The sequence below is a fragment of the Heptranchias perlo genome, chromosome 8, assembly GCF_035084215.1.
Source record: "Heptranchias perlo isolate sHepPer1 chromosome 8, sHepPer1.hap1, whole genome shotgun sequence".
Lineage (NCBI taxonomy): Eukaryota > Metazoa > Chordata > Chondrichthyes > Hexanchiformes > Hexanchidae > Heptranchias > Heptranchias perlo.
In genome coordinates this window covers 20001-45761 of record NC_090332.1, presented here as the reverse complement: position 1 = coordinate 45761, position 25761 = coordinate 20001, and the positions used below count along the sequence as shown (strand labels likewise).

At 52.4% G+C, this 25761-nt stretch overlaps 1 protein-coding gene across 1 annotated transcript in view; it reads right to left on the bottom strand.

The window, feature by feature from the left end:
* LOC137324311 (EMILIN-1-A-like) overlaps positions 1–25761 on the bottom strand; it is a 73977-nt gene that overhangs the window by 47206 nt on the left and 1010 nt on the right. Inside the window, exon 2 of the mRNA XM_067988455.1 lies at positions 20981–21106. Coding sequence (XP_067844556.1) covers positions 20981–21106 — 126 coding nt within the window. The remainder of the gene's footprint in view (positions 1–20980; positions 21107–25761) is intronic.

The window sequence follows — 25761 nt, the reverse complement described above, 5'->3', positions numbered from 1 at the left end:
GCACTGTAACTGAAAACACTCATCACTGCCCATGGGCACTGTAACTGAAAACACTCATCACTGCCCATGGGCACTGTAACTGTAAACACTCACATCACTGCCCCTGGGCACTGTAACTATAAACACTCACATCACTGCCCCTGGGCACTGTAACTATAAACACTCATCATTGCCCGTGGGCACTTTAACAATAAACACTCATCACTGCCCATGGGCACTTTAACAATAAACACTCATCACTGCCCGTGGGCACTGTAACTGAAAACACTCATCACTGCCCGTGGGCACTGTAACTGTAAACACTCATCACTGCCCGTGGGCACTGTAACTGTAAACACTCATCACTGCCCATGGGCACTGTAACTGTAAACACTCACATCACTGCCCGTGGGCACTGTAACTGTAAACACTCATCACTGCCCATGGGCACTGTAACTGTAAACACTCACATCAATGCCCGTGGGCTCTGTAACTGTAAACACTCACATCACTGCCCGTGGGCACTGTAATTGTAAACACTCATCACTGCCCCTGGGCTCTGGAACTGGAAACACTCACACAGCTGCCCGTGGGCACTGTAACTGTAAACAGTCATCACTGTCCGTGGGCTCTGTAACTGCAAACAGTCATCACTGCCCGTGGGCACTGTAACTGTAAACCCTCATCACTGCCCGTGGCCACTGTAACTGTAAACACTCACATCACTGCCCCTGGGCTCTGTAACTGTAAACACTCATCACTGCCCGTGGGCACTGTAACTATAAACACTCATCACTGCCTGTGGGCTCTGTAACTATAAACACTCACATCACTGCCCATGGGCACTGTAACTGTAAACACTCATCACTGCCCGTGGGCCCTGTAACTATAAACACTCATCACTGCCCGTGGGCACTGTAACTCTAAACACTCATCACTGCCACTGGGCAATGTAACTATAAACACTCATCACTGCCCGTGGGCACTGTAACTATAAACACTCATCGCTGCCCCTGGGCACTGTAACTATAAACACTCATCACTGCCCATGGGCACTGTAACTGTAAACACTCATCACTGCCCATGGGCACTGTAACTGTAAACACTCACATCACTGCCCGTGGGCACTGTAACTGTAAACACTCACATCACTGCCCGTGGGCACTGTAACTGTAAACACTCACATCACTGCCCGTGGTCACTGTAACTGTAAACACTCATCACTGCCCATGGGCACTGTAACTGTAAACACTCACATCACTGCCCATGGGCTCTGTAACTGTAAACAATCATCACTGCCCGTGGGCACTGTAACTGTAAACACTCACATCACTGCCCGTGGGCACTGTAACTGTAAACACTCAAATCACTGCCCATGGGCACTGTAACTGTAAACACTCACATCACTGCCCGTGGGCACTGTAACTGTAAACACTCACATCACTGCCCGTGGGCACTGTAACTGTAAACACTCAAATCACTGCCCATGGGCACTGTAACTGTAAACACTCACATCACTGCCCGTGGGCACTGTAACTGTAAACACTCATCACTGCCCATGGGCACTGTAACTGTAAACACTCACATCACTGCCCATGGGCTCTGTAACTGTAAACAATCATCACTGCCCGTGGGCACTGTAACTGTAAACACTCACATCACTGCCCGTGGGCACTGTAACTGTAAACACTCAAATCACTGCCCATGGGCACTGTAACTGTAAACACTCACATCACTGCCCGTGGGCACTGCAACTGGAAACACTCACATCACTGCCCCTGGGCTCTGTAACTGTAAACACTCATCACTGCCCCTGGGCACTGTAACTGTAAACACTCATCACTGCCCCTGGGCTCTGTAAGTGTAAACACTCATCACTGCCCGTGGGCACTGTAACTATAAACACTTACATCACTGCCCGTGGGCACTGTAACTGTAAACACTCATCACTGCCCCTGGGCACTGTAACTGTAAACACTCACATCACTGCCCGTGGGCACTGTAACTGGAAACATTCACATCACTGCCCCTGGGCTCTGTAACTGTAAACACTCACATCACTGCCCCTGGGCACTGTAACTGTAAACACTCACATCACTGCCCATGGGCACTGTAACTGTAAACACTCACATCACTGCCCGTGGGCACTGTAACTGGAAACACTCATCACTGCCCGTGGGCACTGTAACTGTAAACACTCACATCACTGCCCGTGGGCACTGTAACTGGAAACACTCATCACTGCCCGTGGGCTCTGTAACTGTAAACACTCACATCACTGCCCGTGGGCACTGTAACTGTAAACACTCATCACTGCCCGTGGGCACTGTAACTGTAAACACTCACATCACTGCCCGTGGGCACTGTAACTGTAAACACTCACATCACTGCCCGTGGGCACTGTAACTGGAAACACTCATCACTGCCCATGGGCTCTGTAACTGTAAACACTCACATCACTGCCCCTGGGCACTGTAACTGTAAACACTCACATCACTGCCCGTGGGCACTGTAACTGTAAACACTCGCATCACTGCCCGTGGGCACTGTAACTGAAAACAATCACATCACTGCCCGTGGGCACTGTAACTGTAAACACTCATCACTGCCCGTGGGCACTGTAACTGTAAACACTCATCACTGCCCATGGGCACTGTAACTGTAAACACTCACATCAATGCCCGTGGGCTCTGTAACTGTAAACACTCACATCACTGCCCGTGGGCACTGTAATTGTAAACACTCATCACTGCCCATGGGCTCTGCAACTGTAAACACTCATCACTGCCCCTGGGCTCTGGAACTGGAAACACTCACACAGCTGCCCGTGGGCACTGTAACTGTAAACAGTCATCACTGTCCGTGGGCTCTGTAACTGTAAACACTCACATCACTGCCCCTGGGCTCTGTAACTGTAAACACTCATCACTGCCCCTGGGCACTGTAACTATAAACACTCATCACTGCCTGTGGGCTCTGTAACTATAAACACTCACATCACTGCCCATGGGCACTGTAACTGTAAATACTCATCACTGCCCGTGGGCCCTGTAACTATAAACACTCATCACTGCCCGTGGGCACTGTAACTGTAAACACTCATCACTGCCACTGGGCAATGTAACTATAAACACTCATCACTGCCCGTGGGCACTGTAACTATAAACACTCATCGCTGCCCCTGGGCACTGTAACTATAAACACTCATCACTGCCCATGGGCACTGTAACTGTAAACACTCACATCACTGCCCGTGGGCACTGTAACTGTAAACACTCACATCACTGCCCGTGGGCACTGTAACTGTAAACACTCACATCACTGCCCATGGGCTCTGTAACTGTAAACAATCATCACTGCCCGTGGGCACTGTAACTGTAAGCACTCAAATCACTGCCCATGGGCACTGTAACTGTAAACACTCACATCACTGCCCGTGGGCACTGCAACTGTAAACACTCACATCACTGCCCGTGGGCACTGTAACTGTAAACACTCAAATCACTGCCCATGGGCACTGTAACTGTAAACACTCACATCACTGCCCGTGGGCACTCGAACTGTAAACACTCACATCACTGCCCGTGGGCACTGCAACTGGAAACACTCACATCACTGCCCCTGGGCTCTGTAACTGTAAACACTCATCACTGCCCCTGGGCACTGTAACTGTAAACACTCATCACTGCCCCTGGGCTCTGTAAGTGTAAACACTCATCACTGCCCGTGGGCACTGTAACTATAAACACTCATCACTGCCCCTGGGCACTGTAACTGTAAACACTCATCACTGCCCCTGGGCTCTGTAAGTGTAAACACTCATCACTGCCTGTGGGCACTGTAACTATAAACACTCATCACTGCCCCTGGGCTCTGTAACTATAAACACTCACATCACTGCCTGTGGGCACTGTAACTATAAACACTTACATCACTGCCCGTGGGCACTGTAACTGTAAACACTCACATCACTGCCCATGGGCACTGTAACTGTAAACACTCACATCACTGCCCGTGGGCACTGTAACTGGAAACACTCACATCACTGCCCCTGGGCACTGTAACTGTAAACACTCACATCACTGCCCCTGGGCACTGTAACTATAAACACTCATCACTGCCCCTGGGCTCTGTAACTGTAAACACTCACATCACTGCCCCTGGGCACTGTAACTGTAAACACTCATCACTGCCCCTGGGCACTGTAACTGGAAAAACACTCAACACTGCCCGTGGGCTCTGTAACTGTAAACACTCATCACTGCCCCTGGGCACTGTAACGATAAACACTCATCACTGCCTGTGGGCACTGTAACTATAAACACTCACATCACTGCCCGTGGGCACTGTAACTATAAACACTCACATCACTGCCCGTGGGCACTGTAACTATAAACACTCACATCACTGCCCGTGGGCACTGTAACTGTAAACACTCATCACTGCCCGTGGGCTCTGTAACTATAAACACTCATCACTGCCCATGGGCACTGTAACTGTAAACACACATCACTGCCCGTGGGCACTGTAACTATAAACACTCATCACTGCCCATGGGCACTGTAACTATAAACACTCATCACTGCCCATGGGCACTGTAACGATAAACACTCATCACTGCCCATGGGCTCTGTAACTATAAACACTCATCACTGCCCATGGGCTCTGTAACTGTAAACACTCATCACTGCCCATGGGCACTGTAACTGTAAACACTCACATCACTGTACCTGTAAACACTCATCACTGCCCGTGGGCACTGTACCTGTAAACACTGACATCACTGCCCGTGGGCACTGTAACTGTTAACACTCATCACTGCCCGTGGGCACTGTAACTGTAAACACACATCACTGCCCGTGGGCACTGCAACTGGAAACACTCACATCACTGCCCCTGGGCTCTGTAACTGTAAACACTCACATCACTGCCCCTGGGCACTGTAACTGTAAACACTCATCACTGCCCCTGGGCTCTGTAAGTGTAAACACTCATCACTGCCCGTGGGCACTGTAACTGTAAACACTCATCACTGCCCCTGGGCACTGTAACTATAAACACTCACATCACTGCCTGTGGGCACTGTAACTATAAACACTTACATCACTGCCCGTGGGCACTGTAACTGTAAACACTCACATCACTGCCCATGGGCTCTGTAACTGTAAACATTCATCACTGCCCATGGGCACTGTAACTATAAACACTCACATCACTGCCCGTGGGCACTGTAACTATAAACACTCATCACTGCCCATGGGCACTGTAACTGTAAACACTCATCACTGCCCATGGGCTCTGCAACTGTAAACACTCATCACTGCCCGTGGGCACTGTAACTGTAAACACTCACATCACTGCCCGTGGGCACTGTAACTGTAAACACTCATCACTGCCCGTGGGCTCTGTAACTGTAAACACTCACATCACTGCCCGTGGGCACTGTACCTGTAAACACTCACATCACTGCCCGTGGGCACTGTACCTGTAAACACTCACATCACTGCGCATGGGCACTGTAACTGTAAACACTCACATCACTGCCCATGGGCACTGTAACTGTAAACACTCATCACTGCCCGTGGGCACTGTAACTGTAAACACTCACATCACTGCCCGTGGGCACTGTACCTGTAAACACTCACATCACTGCCCATGGGGTCTGTAACTGTAAACACTCACATCACTGCCCGTGGGCACTGTAACTGTAAACACTCACATCACTGCCCATGGGCTCTGTAACTATAAACACTCATCACTGCCCCTGGGCACTGTAAATATAAACACTCATCACTGCCCGTGGGCTCTGTAACTATAAACACTCATCACTGCCCCTGGGCACTGTAACTGTAAACACTCATCACTGCCCCTGGGCACTGTAACTGTAAACACTCATCACTGCCTGTGGGCACTGTAACTGTAAACACTCATCACTGCCCCTGGGCACTGTAACTGTAAACACTCATCACTGCCCCTGGGCACTGTAACTGTAAACACTCATCACTGCCCCTGGGCTCTGTAACTGTAAACACTCATCACTGCCCCTGGGCACTGTACCTGTAAACACTCACATCACTGCCCGTGGGCACTGTAACTGTAAACACTCACATCACTGCCCATGGGCACTGTAACTGTAAACACTCACATCACTGCCCCTGGGCACTGTAACTGTAAACACTCATCACTGCCCCTGGGCTCTGTAAGTGTAAACACTCATCACTGCCCGTGGGCACTGTAACTGTAAACACTCATCACTGCCCCTGGGCACTGTAACTATAAACACTCACATCACTGCCTGTGGGCACTGTAACTATAAACACTTACATCACTGCCCGTGGGCACTGTAACTGTAAACACTCACATCACTGCCCATGGGCTCTGTAACTGTAAACATTCATCACTGCCCATGGGCACTGTAACTATAAACACTCACATCACTGCCCGTGGGCACTGTAACTATAAACACTCATCACTGCCCATGGGCACTGTAACTGTAAACACTCATCAATGCCCATGGGCTCTGCAACTGTAAACACTCATCACTGCCCGTGGGCACTGTAACTGTAAACACTCACATCACTGCCCGTGGGCACTGTAACTGTAAACACTCATCACTGCCCGTGGGCTCTGTAACTGTAAACACTCACATCACTGCCCGTGGGCACTGTACCTGTAAACACTCACATCACTGCCCGTGGGCACTGTACCTGTAAACACTCACATCACTGCGCATGGGCACTGTAACTGTAAACACTCACATCACTGCCCATGGGCACTGTAACTGTAAACACTCATCACTGCCCGTGGGCACTGTAACTGTAAACACTCACATCACTGCCCGTGGGCACTGTACCTGTAAACACTCACATCACTGCCCATGGGGTCTGTAACTGTAAACACTCACATCACTGCCCGTGGGCACTGTAACTGTAAACACTCACATCACTGCCCATGGGCTCTGTAACTATAAACACTCATCACTGCCCCTGGGCACTGTAAATATAAACACTCATCACTGCCCGTGGGCTCTGTAACTATAAACACTCATCACTGCCCCTGGGCACTGTAACTGTAAACACTCATCACTGCCCCTGGGCACTGTAACTGTAAACACTCATCACTGCCTGTGGGCACTGTAACTGTAAACACTCATCACTGCCCCTGGGCACTGTAACTGTAAACACTCATCACTGCCCCTGGGCACTGTAACTGTAAACACTCATCACTGCCCCTGGGCTCTGTAACTGTAAACACTCATCACTGCCCCTGGGCACTGTACCTGTAAACACTCACATCACTGCCCGTGGGCACTGTAACTGTAAACACTCACATCACTGCCCATGGGCACTGTAACTGTAAACACTCATCACTGCCCCTGGGCACTGTACCTGTAAACACTCACATCACTGCCCGTGGGCACTGTAACTGTAAACACTCATCACTGCCCCTGGGCACTGTACCTGTAAACACTCATCACTGCCCCTGGGCACTGTACCTGTAAACACTCACATCACTGCCCCTGGGCTCTGTAACTGTAAACACTCACATCACTGCCCGTGGGCACTGTACCTGTAAACACTCATCACTGCCCCTGGGCACTGTACCTGTAAACACTCATCACTGCCCCTGGGCACTGTACCTGTAAACACTCATCACTGCCCCTGGGCACTGTACCTGTAAACACTCACATCACTGCCCGTGGGCACTGTACCTGTAAACACTCACATCACTGCCCGTGGGCACTGTAACTGTAAACACTCACATCACTGCCCATGGGCACTGCAACTGTAAACACTCACATCACTGCCCGTGGGCTCTGTAACTGTAAACACTCACATCACTGCCCGTGGGCACTGTAACTGTAAACACTCACATCACTGCCCGTGGGCACTGTAACTGTAAACACTCACATCACTGCCCGTGGGCACTGTACCTGTAAACACTCACATCACTGCCCCTGGGCACTGTACCTGTAAACACTCATCACTGCCCCTGGGCTCTGTAACTGTAAACACTCATCACTGCCCCTGGGCACTGTACCTGTAAACACTCATCCCTGCCCCTGGGCACTGTACCTGTAAACACTCACATCACTGCCCGTGGGCACTGTACCTGTAAACACTCACATCACTGCCCGTGGGCACTGTAACTGTAAACACTCATCACTGCCCGTGGGCACCGTAACTGTAAACACTCACATCACTGCCCGTGGGCACTGTAACTGTAAACAGTCACATCACTGCCCGTGGGCTCTGTAACTGTAAACACTCACATCACTGCCCGTGGGCACTGTAACTGTAAACACTCACATCACTGCCCATGGGCACTGTAACTGTAAACACTCATCACTGCCCCTGGGCACTGTACCTGTAAACACTCATCACTGCCCCTGGGCACTGTAACTGTAAACACTCATCACTGCCTGTGGGCTCTGTAACTGTAAACACTCACATCACTGCCCATGGGCACTGTAACTGTAAACACTCATCACTGCCCCTGGGCACTGTAACTGTAAACACTCACATCACTGCCCGTGGGCACTGTAACTGTAAACACTCACATCACTGCCCATGGGCACTGTAACTGTAAACACTCACATCACTGCCCGTGGGCACTGTACCTGTAAACACTCATCACTGCCCGTGGGCAATGTAACTGTAAACACTCACATCACTGCCCATGGGCACTGTAACTGTAAACACTCACATCACTGCCCCTGGGCTCTGTAACTGTAAACACTCACATCACTGCCCCTGGGCACTGTAACTGTAAACACTCATCACTGCCCGTGGGCTCTGTAACTATAAACACTCATCACTGCCTGTGGGCACTGTAACTATAAACACTCATCACTGCCCCTGGGCTCTGTAACTGTAAACAATCATCACTGCCCCTGGGCACTGTAACTGTAAACACTCACATCACTGCCCGTGGGCACTGCAACTATAAACACTCACATCACTGCCCGTGGGCTCTGCAACTGTAAACACTCATCACTGCCCCTGGGCACTGTAACTATAAACACTCACATCACTGCCCGTGGGCACTGTAACTGTAAACACTCACATCACTGCCCGTGGGCTCTGCAATTGTAAACACTCATCACTGCCCCTGGGCACTGTAACTATAAACACTCACATCACTGCCCCTGGGCACTGTAACTATAAACACTCATCATTGCCCGTGGGCACTTTAACAATAAACACTCATCACTGCCCATGGGCACTGTAACTGTAAACACTCGCATCACTGCCCGTGGGCACTGTAACTGAAAACACTCATCACTGCCCATGGGCACTGTAACTGTAAACACTCATCACTGCCCATGGGCACTGTAACTGTAAACACTCACATCACTGCCCGTGGGCACTGTAACTGTAAACACTCACATCACTGCCCGTGGGCACTGTAACTGTAAACATTCACATCAATGCCCGTGGGCTCTGTAACTGTAAACATTCATCACTGCCCATGGGCTCTGTAACTGTAAACACTCACATCACTGCCCGTGGGCACTGTAATTGTAAACACTCATCACTGCCCATGGGCTCTGTAACTGTAAACACTCATCATTGCCCCTGGGCTCTGGAACTGGAAACACTCACACAGCTGCCCGTGGGCACTGTAACTGTAAACAGTCATCACTGTCCGTGGGCTCTGTAACTGTAAACAGTCATCACTGGCCGTGGGCACTGTAACTGTAAACCCTCATCACTGCCCGTGGGCACTGTAACTGTAAACACTCACATCACTGCCCCTGGGCTCTGTAACTGTAAACACTCATCACTGCCCCTGGGCACTGTAACAATAAACACTCATCACTGCCTGTGGGCTCTGTAACTATAAACACTCACATCACTGCCCATGGGCACTGTAACTGTAAACACTCATCACTGCCACTGGGCAATGTAACTATAAACACTCATCACTGCCACTGGGCACTGTAACTATAAACACTCATCACTGCCCATGGGCACTGTAACTGTAAACACTCATCACTGCCCATGGGCACTGTAACTGTAAACACTCACATCACTGCCCGTGGGCACTGTAACTGTAAACACTCACATCACTGCCCGTGGGCACAGTAACTGGAAACACTCACATCACTGCCCGTGGGCACTGTAACTGTAAACACTCACATCACTGCCCATGGGCTCTGTAACTGTAAACAATCATCACTGCCCGTGGGCACTGTAACTGTAAACACTCACATCACTGCCCCTGGGCACTGTAACTATAAACACTCATCACTGCCAATGGGCACTGTAACTGTAAACACTCATCACTGCCCGTGGGCACTGTAACTGTAAACACTCACATCACTGCCCCTGGGCACTGTAACTATAAACACTCATCACTGCCACTGGGCACTGTAACTATAAACACTCATCACTGCCCATGGGCACTGTAACTGTAAACACTCATCACTGCCCATGGGCACTGTAACTGTAAACACTCACATCACTGCCCGTGGGCACTGTAACTGTAAACACTCACATCACTGCCCGTGGGCACAGTAACTGTAAACACTCACATCACTGCCCGTGGGCACTGTAACTGTAAACACTCAAATCACTGCCCGTGGGCACTGTAACTGTAAACACTCATCACTGCCCATGGGCACTGTAACTGTAAACACTCATCACTGCCCATGGGCACTGTAACTGTAAACACTCACATCACTGCCCGTGGGCACTGCAACTGGAAACACTCACATCACTGCCCCTGGGCTCTGTAACTGTAAACACTCATCACTGCCCCTGGGCACTGTAACTGTAAACACTCATCACTGCCCCTGGGCTCTGTAAGTGTAAACACTCATCACTGCCCGTGGGCACTGTAACTATAAACACTCATCACTGCCCCTGGGCACTGTAACTGTAAACACTCATCACTGCCCCTGGGCTCTGTAAGTGTAAACACTCATCACTGCCCGTGGGCACTGTAACTATAAACACTCATCACTGCCCCTGGGCTCTGTAACTATAAACACTCACATCACTGCCTGTGGGCACTGTAACTGTAAACACTCACATCACTGCCCCTGGGCTCTGTAACTATAAACACTTACATCACTGCCCGTGGGCACTGTAACTGTAAACACTCATCACTGCCCCTGGGCACTGTAACTGTAAACACTCATCACTGCCTGTGGGCTCTGTAACTATAAACACTCACATCACTGCCCATGGGCACTGTAACTGGAAACACTCATCACTGCCCGTGGGCACTGTAACTGTAAACACTCACATCACTGCCCGTGGGCACTGTAACTGGAAACACTCATCACTGCCCGTGGGCTCTGTAACTGTAAACACTCACATCACTGCCCGTGGGCACTGTAACTGTAAACACTCATCACTGCCCGTGGGCACTGTAACTGTAAACACTCACATCACTGCCCGTGGGCACTGTAACTGTAAACACTCACATCACTGCCCGTGGGCACTGTAACTGGAAACACTCACATCACTGCCCGTGGGCACTGTAACTGGAAACACTCATCACTGCCCCTGGGCTCTGTAACTGTAAACACTCATCACTGCCCCTGGGCACTGTAACGATAAACACTCATCACTGCCTGTGGGCACTGTAACTATAAACACTCACATCACTGCCCGTTGACACTGTAACTATAAACACTCACATCACTGCCCGTGGGCACTGTAACTGTAAACACTCATCACTGCCCGTGGGCTCTGTAACTATACACACTCATCACTGCCCATGGGCACTGTAACTGTAAACACACATCACTGCCCGTGGGCACTGTAACGATAAACACTCATCACTGCCCATGGGCACTGTAACTATAAACACTCATCACTGCCCATGGGCACTGTAACTATAAACACTCATCACTGCCCATGGGCTCTGCAACTATAAACACTCATCACTGCCCATGGGCACTGTAACTGTAAACACTCACATCACTGTACCTGTAAACACTCATCACTGCCCGTGGGCACTGTAACTGTAAACACTCACATCACTGCCCATGGGCACTGTAACTATAAACACTCATCACTGCCCATGGGCTCTGTAACTATAAACACTCATCACTGCCCATGGGCTCTGTAACTATAAACACTCATCACTGCCCATGGGCTCTGTAACTATAAACACTCATCACTGCCCGTGGGCACTGTACCTGTAAACACTGACATCACTGCCCGTGGGCACTGTAACTGTTAACACTCATCACTGCCCGTGGGCACTGTAACTGTAAACACACATCACTGCCCGTGGGCACTGTAACTGTAAACACTCATCACTGCCCGTGGGCACTGTACCTGTAAACACACATCACTGGCCCTGGGCACTGTAACTGTAAACACTCATCACTGCCCCTGGGCTCTGTAACTATAAACACTCACATCACTGCCCATGGGCACTGTAACTGTAAACACTCACATCACTGCCCGTGGGCACTGTAACTGTAAACACTCACATTACTGCCCATGGGCACTGTAACTGTAAACACTCATCACTGCCCCTGGGCTCTGTAACTGTAAACACTCACATCACTGCCCCTGGGCACTGTAACTGTAAACACTCATCACTGCCCCTGGGCTCTGTAACTATAAACACTCACATCACTGCCCGTGGGCACTGTAACTGTAAACACTCACATCACTGCCCGTGGGCACTGTAACTGTAAACACTCACATCACTGCCCATGGGCACTGTAACTGTAAACACTCACATCACTGCCCCTGGGCTCTGTAACTTTAAACACTCACATCACTGCCCCTGGGCACTGTAACTGTAAACACTCATCACTGCCCCTGGGCTCTGTAACTATAAACACTCACATCACTGCCCGTGGGCACTGTAACTATAAACACTCACATCACTGCCCCTGGGCTCTGTAACGGGAAACACTCACATCACTGCCCGTGGGCACTGTAACTGTAAACACTCATCACTGCCCATGGGCTCTGTAACTGTAAACACTCACATCACTGCCCCTGGGCTCTGTAACTATAAACACTCACATCACTGCCCGTGGGCACTGTAACTATAAACACTCATCACTGCCCGTGGGCACTGTAGCTATAAACACTCATCACTGCCCGTGGGCACTGTAACTGTAAACACTCACATCACTGCCCGTGGGCACTGTAACTATAAACACTCATCACTGCCCGTGGGCACTGTAGCTATAAACACTCATCACTGCCCGTGGGCACTGTAACTGTAAACACTCACATCACTGCCCGTGGGCACTGTAACTGTAAACAGTCATCACTGCCCCTGGGCACTGTAACTGTAAACAGTCATCACTGCCCCTGGGCACTGTAACTGTAAACACTCACATCACTGCCCGTGGGCACTGTAACTATAAACACTCATCACTGCCCGTGGGCACTGTAGCTATAAACACTCATCACTGCCCGTGGGCACTGTAACTGTAAACACTCACATCACTGCCCGTGGGCACTGTAACTGTAAACACTCATTACTGCCCATGGGCACTGTAACTGTAAACACTCACATCACTGCCCATGGGCACTGTAACTGTAAACACTCATCACTGCCCGTGGGCACTGTAACTGTAAACACTCACATCACTGCCCCTGGGCACTGCAACTATATACACTCACATCACTGCCCCTGGGCACTGTAACTGTAAACACTCATCACTGCCCCTGGGCACTGTAACTGTAAACTTTCACATCACTGCCCCTGGGCACTGTAACTGTAAACACTCATCACTGCCCCTGGGCACTGTAACTGTAAACATTCACATCACTGCCCCTGGGCACTGTAACTGTAAACACTCATCACTGCCCCTGGGCACTGTAACTGTAAACACTCATCACTGCCCGTGGGCACTGTAACTGTAAACACTCATCACTGCCCCTGGGCTCTGTAACTGTAAACACTCACATCACTGCCCGTGGGCACTGTAACTGGAAACACTCATCACTGCCCGTGGGCTCTGTAACTGTAAACACTCACATCACTGCCCGTGGGCTCTGTAACTGTAAACACTCACATCACTGCCCGTGGGCTCTGTAACTGTAAACACTCACATCACTGCCCGTGGGCACTGTAACTGTAAACACTCACATCACTGCCCGTGGGCACTGTAACTGTAAACACTCACATCACTGCCCGTGGGCACTGTAACTGGAAACACTCATCACTGCCCCTGGGCTCTGTAACTATAAACACTCACATCACTGCCCCTGGGCACTGTAACTGTAAACACTCATCACTGCCCCTGGGCTCTGTAACGATAAACACTCATCACTGCCTGTGGGCACTGTAACTATAAACACTCACATCACTGCCCGTGGGCACTGTAACTATAAACACTCACATCACTGCCCGTGGGCACTGTAACTGTAAACACTCATCACTGCCCATGGGCACTGTAACTGTAAACACTCATCACTGCCCATGGGCACTGTAACTGTAAACACACATCACTGCCCGTGGGCACTGTAACTATAAACACTCATCACTGCCCATGGGCTCTGTAACTATAAACACTCATCACTGCCCATGGGCTCTGTAACTGTAAACACTCACATCACTGCCCGTGGGCACTGTACCTGTAAACACTCACATCACTGCCCGTGGGCACTGTAACTGTTAACACTCATCACTGCCCGTGGGCACTGTAACTGTAAACACACATCACTGCCCGTGGGCACTGTAACTGTAAACACTCACATCACTGCCCGTGGGCTCTGTAACTGTAAACACACATCACTGCCCGTGGGCACTGTAACTGTAAACACTCACATCACTGCCCGTGGGCTCTGTAACTGTAAACACACATCACTGCCCGTGGGCACTGTAACTATAAACACTCATCACTGCCCGTGGGCACTGTAACTATAAACACTCATCACTGGCCCTGGGCTCTGTAACTGTAAACACTCACATCACTGCCCGTGGGCACTGTAACTGTAAACACTCATCACTGCCCGTGGGCACTGTACCTGTAAACACTCACATCACTGCCCGTGGGCACTGTAACTATAAACACTCATCACTGCCCGTGGGCACTGTAACTATAAACACTCATCACTGGCCCTGGGCTCTGTAACTGTAAACACTCACATCACTGCCCGTGGGCACTGTAACTGTAAACACTCATCACTGCCCGTGGGCACTGTAACTATAAACACTCATCACTGGCCCTGGGCTCTGTAACTGTAAACACTCACATCACTGCCCATGGGCACTGTAACTGTAAACACTCACATCACTGCCCATGGGCACTGTAACTGTAAACACTCATCACTGCCCGTGGGCTCTGTAACTATAAACACTCATCACTGCCCATGGGCACTGTAACTGTAAACACACATCACTGCCCGTGGGCACTGTAACTATAAACACTCATCACTGCCGATGGGCACTGTAACTATAAACACTCATCACTGCCCATGGGCACTGTAACTATAAACACTCATCACTGCCCGTGGGCACTGTACCTGTATAAACACTCATCACTGCCCGTGGGCACTGTACCTGTAAACACTGACTTCACTGCCCGTGGGCACTGTAACTGTTAACACTCATCACTGCCCGTGGGCACTGTAACTGTAAACACACATCACTGCCCGTGGGCACTGTAACTGTAAACACTCATCACTGCCCGTGGGCACTGTACCTGTAAACACTCATCACTGCCCGTGGGCACTGTACCTGTAAACACTCATCACTGGCCCTGGGCTCTGTAACTGTAAACACTCACATCACTGCCCGTGGGCACTGTAACTGTAAACACTCACATCACTGCCCATGGGCTCTGTAACTGTAAACACTCACATCACTGCCCATGGGCACTGTAACTGTAAACACTCACATCACTGCCCCTGGGCTCTGTAACTATAAACACTCACATCACTGCCCGTGGGCACTGTAACTGTAAACACTCACATCACTGCCCATGGGCTCTGTAACTCTAAACACTCATCACTGCCCATGGGCTCTGTAACTGTAAACACTCACATCACTGCCCATGGGCACTGTAACTGTAAACACTAACATCACTGCCCCTGGGCTCTGTAACTGGAAACACTCACATCACTGCCCGTGGGCACTGTAACTGTAAACAGTCATCACTGCCCCTGGGCACTGTAACTGTAAACACTCATCACTGCCCGTGGGCACTGTAGCTATAAACACTCATCACTGCCCGTGGGCACTGTAACTGTAAACACTCACATCACTGCCCGTGGGCACTGTAACTGTAAACACTCATTACTGCCCATGGGCACTGTAACTGTAAACACTCACATCACTGCCCATGGGCTCTGTAACTGTAAACACTCATCACTGCCCGTGGGCACTGTAACTGTAAACACTCATCACTGCCCCTGGGCACTGTAACTGTAAACTTTCACATCACTGCCCCTGGGCACTGTAACTGTAAACACTCATCACTGCCCTTGGGCACTGTAACTGTAAACATTCACATCACTGCCCCTGGGCACTGTAACTGTAAACACTCATCACTGCCCCTGGGCACTGTAACTGCAAACACTCATCACTGCCCGTGGGCACTGTAACTGTAAACACTCATCACTGCCCCTGGGCTCTGTAACTGTAAACACTCACATCACTGCCCGTGGGCACTGTAACTGGAAACACTCATCACTGCCCGTGGGCTCTGTAACTGTAAACACTCACATCACTGCCCGTGGGCACTGTAACTGTAAACACTCATCACTGCCCGTGGGCACTGTAACTGTAAACACTCACATCACTGCCCGTGGGCACTGTAACTGTAAACACTCACATCACTGCCCGTGGGCACTGTAACTGGAAACACTCATCACTGCCCGTGGGCACTGTAACTGTAAACACACATCACTGCCCGTGGGCACTGTAACTGTAAACACACATCACTGCCCGTGGGCACTGTAACTATAAACACTCATCACTGCCCATGGGCTCTGTAACTGTAAACACTCATCACTGCCCATGGGCACTGCAACTGTAAACACTCACATCACTGTACCTGTAAACACTCACATCACTGCCCGTGGGCACTGTAACTGTTAACACTCATCACTGCCCGTGGGCACTGTAACTGTAAACACACATCACTGCCCGTGGGCACTGTAACTGTAAACACTCATCACTGCCCGTGGGCACTGTACCTGTAAACACTCATCACTGCCCGTGGGCACTGTAACTGTAAACACTCATCACTGCCCGTGGGCACTGTAACTGTGAACACACATCACTGCCCGTGGGCACTGTAACTGTAAACACTCACATCACTGCCCGTGGGCACTGTAACTATAAACACTCACATCACTGCCCCTGGGCACTGTAACTGTAAACACTCATCACTGCCCCTGGGCACTGTAACTGTAAACTTTCACATCACTGCCTGTGGGCACTGTAACTGTAAACACTCATCACTGCCCGTGGGCACTGTAACTGTAAACACTCACATCACTGCCCGTGGGCACTGTAACTGTAAACACTCACATCACTGCCCGTGGGCACTGTAACTGGAAACACTCATCACTGCCCCTGGGCTCTGTAACTGTAAACACTCACATCACTGCCCCTGGGCACTGTAACTGTAAACACTCATCACTGCCCCTGGGCACTGTAACGATAAACACTCATCACTGCCTGTGGGCACTGTAACTATAAACACTCACATCACTGCCCGTGGGCACTGTAACTATAAACACTCACATCACTGCCCGTGGGCACTGTAACTATAAACACTCACATCACTGCCCGTGGGCACTGTAACTGTAAACACTCATCACTGCCCGTGGGCTCTGTAACTATAAACACTCATCACTGCCCATGGGCACTGTAACTGTAAACACTCATCACTGCCCATGGGCTCTGTAACTGTAAACACTCATCACTGCCCCTGGGCACTGTACCTGTAAACACTCATCACTGCCCGTGGGCACTGTACCTGTAAACACTCACATCACTGCCCGTGGGCACTGTAACTGTTAACACTCATCACTGCCCGTGGGCACTGTAACTGTAAACACACATCACTGCCCGTGGGCACTGTAGCTATAAACACTCATCACTGCCCATGGGCACTGTAACTATAAACACTCACATCACTGCCCGTGGGCACTGTAACTGTAAACACTCATCACTGCCCATGGGCACTGTAACTGTAAACACTCACATCACTGCCCATGGGCACTGTAACTGTAAACACTCACATCACTGCCCGTGGGCACTGTAACTGTAAACACTCACATCACTGCCCATGGGCTCTGTAACTGTAAACACTCATCACTGCCCATGGGCACTGTAACTATAAACACTCATCACTGCCCGTGGGCACTGTAACTGTAAACACTCATCACTGCCCGTGGGCTCGGTAACTGTAAACACTCACATCACTGCCCGTGGGCACTGTAACTGTAAACACTCACATCACTGCCCGTGGGCACTGTAACTGTAAACACTCACATCACTGCCCATGGGCACTGTAACTGTCAACACTCACATCACTGCCTGTGGGCACTGTAACTGTAAACACTCATCACTACCGCTGGGCACTGTAACTGTAAACACTCACATCACTGCCCGTGGGCTCTGTAACTGTAAACACTCATCACTGCCCGTGGGCACTGTAACTGTAAACACTCACATCACTGCCCATGGGCACTGTAACTGTAAACACTCATATCACTGCCCGTGGGCACTGTAACTGTAAACACTCACATCACTGCCCGTGGGCACTGTAACTGTAAACACTCACATCACTGCCCGTGGGCTCTGTAACTGTACACACTCATCACTGCCCGTGGGCTCTGTAACTGTAAACACTCACATCACTGCCCGTGGGCACTGTAACTGTAAACACTCACATCACTGCCTGTGGGCACTGTAACTGTAAACACTCACATCACTGCCCATGGGCACTGTAACTGTAAACACTCACATCACTGCCTGTGGGCACTGTAACTGTAAACACTCATCACTACCGCTGGGCTCTGTAACTTTAAACACTCACATCACTGCCCGTGGGCACTGTAACTGCAAATACTCACATCACTGCCCCTGGGCTCTGTAACTGTAAACACTCACATCACTACCGCTGGGCACTGTAACTGTAAACAATCATCACTGCCCGTGGGCTCTGTAACTGTAAACACTCATCACTGCCCGTGGGCTCTGTAACTGTAAACACTCATCACTGCCCGTGGGCTCTGTAAATATAAACACTCGTCACTGCCTGTGGGCACTGTAACTGTAAACACTCATCACTGCCCCTGGGCACTGTAACTGTAAACACTCATCACTGCCCGTGGGCACTGTAACTGTAAACACTCATCACTGCCCCTGGGCTCTGTAACTGTAAACACTCACATCATTGCCCGTGGGCACTGTAACTGTAAACACTCACATCACTGCCCCTGGGCACTGTAACTGTAAACATTTACATCACTGCCCCTGGGCACTGTAACTGTAAACATTCACATCACTGCCCGTGGGCACTGTAACTGTAAACACTCATCACTGCCCGTGGGCACTGTAACTGTAAACATTCACATCACTGCCCGTGGGCACTGTAACTGTAAACACTCACATCACTGCCCGTGGGCACTGTAACTGTAAACACTCATCACTGCCCGTGGGCACTGTAACTGTAAACATTCACATCACTGCCCGTGGGCACTGTAACTGTAAACACTCATCACTGCCTGTGGGCACTGTAACTGTAAACACTCACATCACTGCCCGTGGGCACTATAACTGTAAACACTCAGCACTGCCCGTGGGCACTGTAACTGTAAACATTCACATCACTGCCCGTGGGCACTGTAACTGTAAACACTCATCACTGCCCGTGGGCACTGTAACTGTAAACATTCACATCACTGCCCGTGGGCACTGTAACTGTAAACACTCACATCACTGCCCGTGGGCACTGTAACTGTAAACACTCATCACTGCCCGTGGGCACTGTAACTGTAAACATTCACATCACTGCCCATGGGCACTGTAACTGTAAACACTCATCACTGCCCGTGGGCACTGTAACTGTAAACACTCACATCACTGCCCGTGGGCACTGTAACTGTAAACATTCACATCACTGCCCGTGGGCACTGTAACTGTCAACACTCATCACTGCCCGTGGGCACTGTAGCTGTAAACACTCACATCACTGCCCATGGGCTCTGTAACTGTAAACACTCATCACTGCCCCTGGGCACTGTAACTGTAAACACTCATCACTGCCCGTGGGCACTGTAACTGTAAACACTCATCACTGCCCCTGGGCTCTGTAACTGTAAACACTCATCACTGCCCGTGGGCTCTGTAACTATAAACACTCACATCACTGCCCCTGGGCACTGTAACTGTAAACACTCATCACTGCCCGTGGGCACTGTAACTGTAAACACTCATCACTGCCCCTGGGCACTGTAACTGTAAACACTCACATCACTGCCCCTGGGCACTGTAACTGTAAACACTCATCACTGCCCCTGGGCTCTGTAACTGTAAACACTCACATCACTGCCCGTGGGCTCTGTAACTGTAAACACTCATCACTGCCCCTGGGCACTGTAACTATAAACACTCATCACTGCCCGTGGGCACTGTAACTGTAAACACTCATCACTGCCCATGGGCACTGTAACTGTAAACACTCATCACTGCCCCTGGGCTCTGTAACTATAAACACTCATCACTGCCCATGGGCACTGTAACTGTAAACACTCACATCACTGCCCGTGGGCACTCTAACTGTAAACACTCACGTCACTGCCCATGGGCTCGGTAACTGTAAACACTCATCACTGCCCGTGGGCACTCTAACTGTAAACACTCACATCACTGCCCGTGGGCACTGTAACTGTCAACACTCACATCACTGCCCCTGGGCTCTGTAACTGTAAACACTCACATCACTGCCCGTGGGCTCTGTAACTGTAAACACTCACATCACTGCCCGTGGGCACTGTAACTGTAAACACTCACATCACTGCCCGTGGGCACTGTAACTGTAAACACTCACATCACTGCCCGTGGGCACTGTAACTGCCCCCATCCACAGGGCTGGTACTCTGGTTTAATATATGTTGCTACGCCATCCTCTATGACACAGGACACAACACGTGTCACTACAAAGGCACACCAGTTCCTGTCGAATAAAAGAGAATGAGAGATTAGACGCTGACGCCAGTTCCTGGGGTTACACAGGGCAGAGTCTCCAAAACAAGTTCTTTTTGATAAGTTTAATAGAGTTTCTTTTAGAATTGACCGATTGCATAGGTAAAGGAATTGTAATAGATGTTCATTTCCAGAAAGCATTGGATAAAGTGTCCCACAAGGGGCTTGTTACAAACATTCAGGTGCCTGGTGTGAGAGGATGTGTAAGTTGGTGATGAATAGGAAGAGTTGGGATGATCAGGATCTTTGGGCTGGAGAATGGCTGGGAGTGGGGTACCCCAGGGGTCAGTGCTGGGAGTGGGGTACCCCAGGGGTCAGTGCTGGGACTGGTGTACCCCTGGGGTCAGTGCTGGGACTGGTGTACCCCAGGGGTCAGTGCTGGGACTGGTGTACCCCAGGGGTCAGTGCTGGGACTGGTGTACCCCAGGGGTCAGTGCTGGGACTGGTGTACCCCAGGGGTCAGTGCTGGGACTGGTGTACCCCAGGGGTCAGTGCTGGGACTGGTGTACCCCAGGGGTCAGTGTTGGCCCTGGGGGCCAATGCTGGGACTGGGGTACCCCGGGGGTCGGTGCTGGGACTGGGGTACCCCGGGGGTCGGTGCTGGGACTGGGGTACCCCGGGGGTCGGTGCTGGGACTGGGGTACCCCGGGGGTCGGTGCTGGGACTGGGGTACCCCGGGGGTCGGTGCTGGGACTGGGGTACCCCGGGGGTCGGTGCTGGGACTGGGGTACCCCGGGGGTCGGTGCTGGGAGTGGGGTACCCCGGGGGTCGGTGCTGGGAGTGGGGTACCCCGGGGGTCGGTGCTGGGACTGGGGTACCCCGGGGGTCGGTGCTGGGACTGGGGTACCCCGGGGGTCGGTGCTGGGACTGGGGTACCCCGGGGGTCGGTGCTGGGAGTGGGGTACCCCGGGGGTCGGTGCTGGGAGTGGGGTACCCCGGGGGTCAGTGCTGGGAGTGGGGTACCCCGGGGGTCAGTGCTGGGAGTGGGGTACCCCGGGGGTCAGTGCTGGGACTGGTGTTCCCCGGGGGTCAGTGCTGAGAGTTGGGTACCCCGGGGGTCAGTGCTGGGACTGGTGTACCCCGGGGGTCAGTGCTAAGAGTTGGGTACCCCGGGGGTCAGTGCTGGGACTGGTGTATCCCAGGGGTCAGTGCTGGGACTGGTGTACCCCAGGGGTCAGTGCTGGGACTGGTGTACCCCAGGGGTCAGTGCTGGGACTGGTGTACCCCAGGGGTCAGTGTTGGGTCTGATAAATCCCAGGGGTCAGTGTTGGCCCTGGGGGCCAATGCTGGGACTGAGGTACCCCGGGGGTCGGTGCTGGGACTGGGGTACCCCGGGGGTCGGTGCTGGGACTGGGGTACCCCGGGGGTCGGTGCTGGAAGTGGGCTACCCCGGGGGTCGGTGCTGGAAGTGGGCTACCCCGGGGGCCGGTGCTGGAAGTGGGCTACCCCGGGGGCCGGTGCTGGAAGTGGGCTACCCCGGGGGCCGGTGCTGGGACTGGGGTCCCCCGGGGGCCGGTGCTGGGACTGGGGTCCCCCGGGGGCCAGGGCTGGGACTGGGGTCCCCCGGGGGCCAGGGCTGGGACTGGGGTCCCCCGGGGGCCAGGGCTGGGACTGGGGTCCCCCGGGGGCCAGGGCTGGGACTGGGGTCCCCCGGGGGCCAGGGCTGGGACTGGGGTCCCCCGGGGGCCAGGGCTGGGACTGGGGTCCCCCGGGGGCCAGGGCTGGGACTGGGGTCCCCCGGGGGCCAGGGCTGGGACTGGGGTCCCCCGGGGGCCAGGGCTGGGACTGGGGTCCCCCGGGGGCCAGGGCTGGGACTGGGGTCCCCCGGGGGCCAGGGCTGGGACTGGGGTCCCCCGGGGGCCAGGGCTGGGACTGGGGTCCCCCGGGGGCCAGGGCTGGGACTGGGGTCCCCCGGGGGCCAGGGCTGGGACTGGGGTCCCCCGGGGGCCAGGGCTGGGACTGGGGTCCCCCGGGGGCCAGGGCTGGGACTGGGGTCCCCCGGGGGCCAGGGCTGGGACTGGGGTCCCCCGGGGGCCAGGGCTGGGACTGGGGTCCCCCGGGGGCCAGGGCTGGGACTGGGGTCCCCCGGGGGCCAGGGCTGGGACTGGGGTCCCCCGGGGGCCAGGGCTGGGACTGGGGTCCCCCGGGGGCCAGGGCTGGGACTGGGGTCCCCCGGGGGCCAGGGCTGGGACTGGGGTCCCCCGGGGGCCAGGGCTGGGACTGGGGTCCCCCGGGGGCCAGGGCTGGGACTGGGGTCCCCCGGGGGCCAGGGCTGGGACTGGGGTCCCCCGGGGGCCAGGGCTGGGACTGGGGTCCCCCGGGGGCCAGGGCTGGGACTGGGGTCCCCCGGGGGCCAGGGCTGGGACTGGGGTCCCCCGGGGGCCAGGGCTGGGACTGGGGTCCCCCGGGGGCCAGGGCTGGGACTGGGGTCCCCCGGGGGCCAGGGCTGGGACTGGGGTCCCCCGGGGGTCAGGGCTGGGACTGGGGTACACCCGGGTTCAGGGCTGGGACTGGGGTACCCCAGGGGTCAGTGTTTGGAGTGTGGTACACCAGGGGTCAGTGTTTGGAGTGGGGTACCCCAGGGGTCAGTGTTTGGAGTGGGGTACCCCAGGGGTCAGTGTTTGGAGTGGGGTACACCGGGGGTCAGTGCTGGGAGTAGGAGCTTTGTCAAACAATTAGAAGGGACGGCTAATGGGTTGGACAGACTGGTTAGTGGGGTGGACAGAATGTTCATGAGGTGGTCAGACTGGGTGGTGGGGTGTTGTTCCCATGTACCTGCTGCTCTTGTCCTTCTAGGTGGTAGAGGTCGCGGGTTTGGGAGGTGCTGTCGAAGAAGCCTTGGCGAGTTGCTGCAGTGCATCCTGTGGATGGTACACACTGCAGCCACTGTGCACCGCTGGTGAAGGGAGTGAATGTTTAGGGTGGTGGATGGGGTCCCAATCAAGCGGGCTGCTTTGTCCTGGATGGTGTCGAGCTTCTTGAGTGTTGTTGGAGCTGCACTCATCCAGGCAAGTGGAGAGTATTCCATCACACTCCTGACTTGTGCCTTGTAGATGGTGGAAAGGCTTTGGGGAGTCAGGAGGTGAGTCACTCGCCACAGAATACCCAGCCTCTGACCTGCTCTTGTAGCCACAGTATTTATATGGCTGGTCCAGTTAAGTTTCTGGTCAATGGTGACCTCCAGGATGTTGATGGTGGGGGATTTGGCGATGGTAATGCCGTTGAATGTCAAGGGTAGGTGGTTAGACTCTCTCTTGTTGGAGATGGTCTTTGTCTGGTGCAAATGTTACTTGCCATTTATCAGCCCAAGCCTGGATGTTGTCCAGGTCTTGCTGCATGCGGGCTCGGAGTGCAGGGGTGCAGGTACACTTGTCCAGGGATACAGATAGACAGAACTAGGGGTGCAGGTACACAGATCTGGGGGTGAAGGTACACAGATCTGGGGGTGAAGGTACACAGATCTGGGGGTGAAGGTACACAGATCTGGGGGTGAAGGTACACTTATCCAGGGATACAGATAGACAGAACTAGAGGTGCAGGTACACAGATTGACAGGTACAGATACACAGATCTAGGGGTATAGATACACAAATGGAGGGGTGCAGGTACACACATGGAAGGGTGGAGGTACACCAAATGAGGGGTACAGGTACACAGAGCTAGGGGTACAGATACGCATACCGACGGGTACATATACACAGATCATGGGTGCAGGTATACAGAGATCTTGAGGTGCAGGTTACCAGATCTAGGGGTTCAGATGCACAGATCTAAGGGTGCAGATACACAGATCTAAGGGTGCAGATACACAGATCTAAGGGTGCAGATACACAGATCTAAGGGTGCAGATACACAGATCTAAGGGTGCAGATACACAGATCTAAGGGTGCAGATACACAGATCTAAGGGTGCAGATACACAGACCTAATGTTCCACTTGCATGGATTTCAGGAGGAGATACCCTGACCGGGGAGATATATATACAAAGATCAAGGAGCCCAGATGTACATATTTAGAGACAGATATATCAGGAATTGGAAGTTGAGGAGAGAGAGCCAATGGTCAGCTGGTACTAGCACCAGGTGAATGGGCCGAGCGGCTCCTTATAGCTAAATGTTCCTTGACCCCATTTCCACCCTCTGCTTAAATCTCCAGCCCTAGGAACTGATTCCACAACTCGGTTTGCCTTTGAGTAGAGTTCCCCTGATTTCCCCTCTTACTTACCTGGTGTCCCTGGGACTTGACCCTCCCACAGTGAGGGATTTGCCTACATTTTCTCAATTTTACAAATCACTGGTTGGGTCCCAGCTGGAGTATTGTGTCCAATTCTGGGCACCACACTCTGGGAAGGATGTCAAGGCCTTAGAGAGGGTGCAGAGGAAATTTACTCGAATGGTTCCAGGGATGAGGGACTTCAGTTCTGTGGATAGACTGGAGAGTCTGGGGTTGTTCTCCTTGGAGCAGAGAAGGTTAAGAGATTTGATCCAGGCGTTCAAAATCATGAAGTGTTTTGATAGGAGATAAATAAGGAGAAACTGTTTCCAGTGGCAGGAGGGTCGGTAACCAGAGGACACAGATTTAAGGTGATCAGCAAAAGAACCAAAGAGGGAGATGAGGAGAAATTTT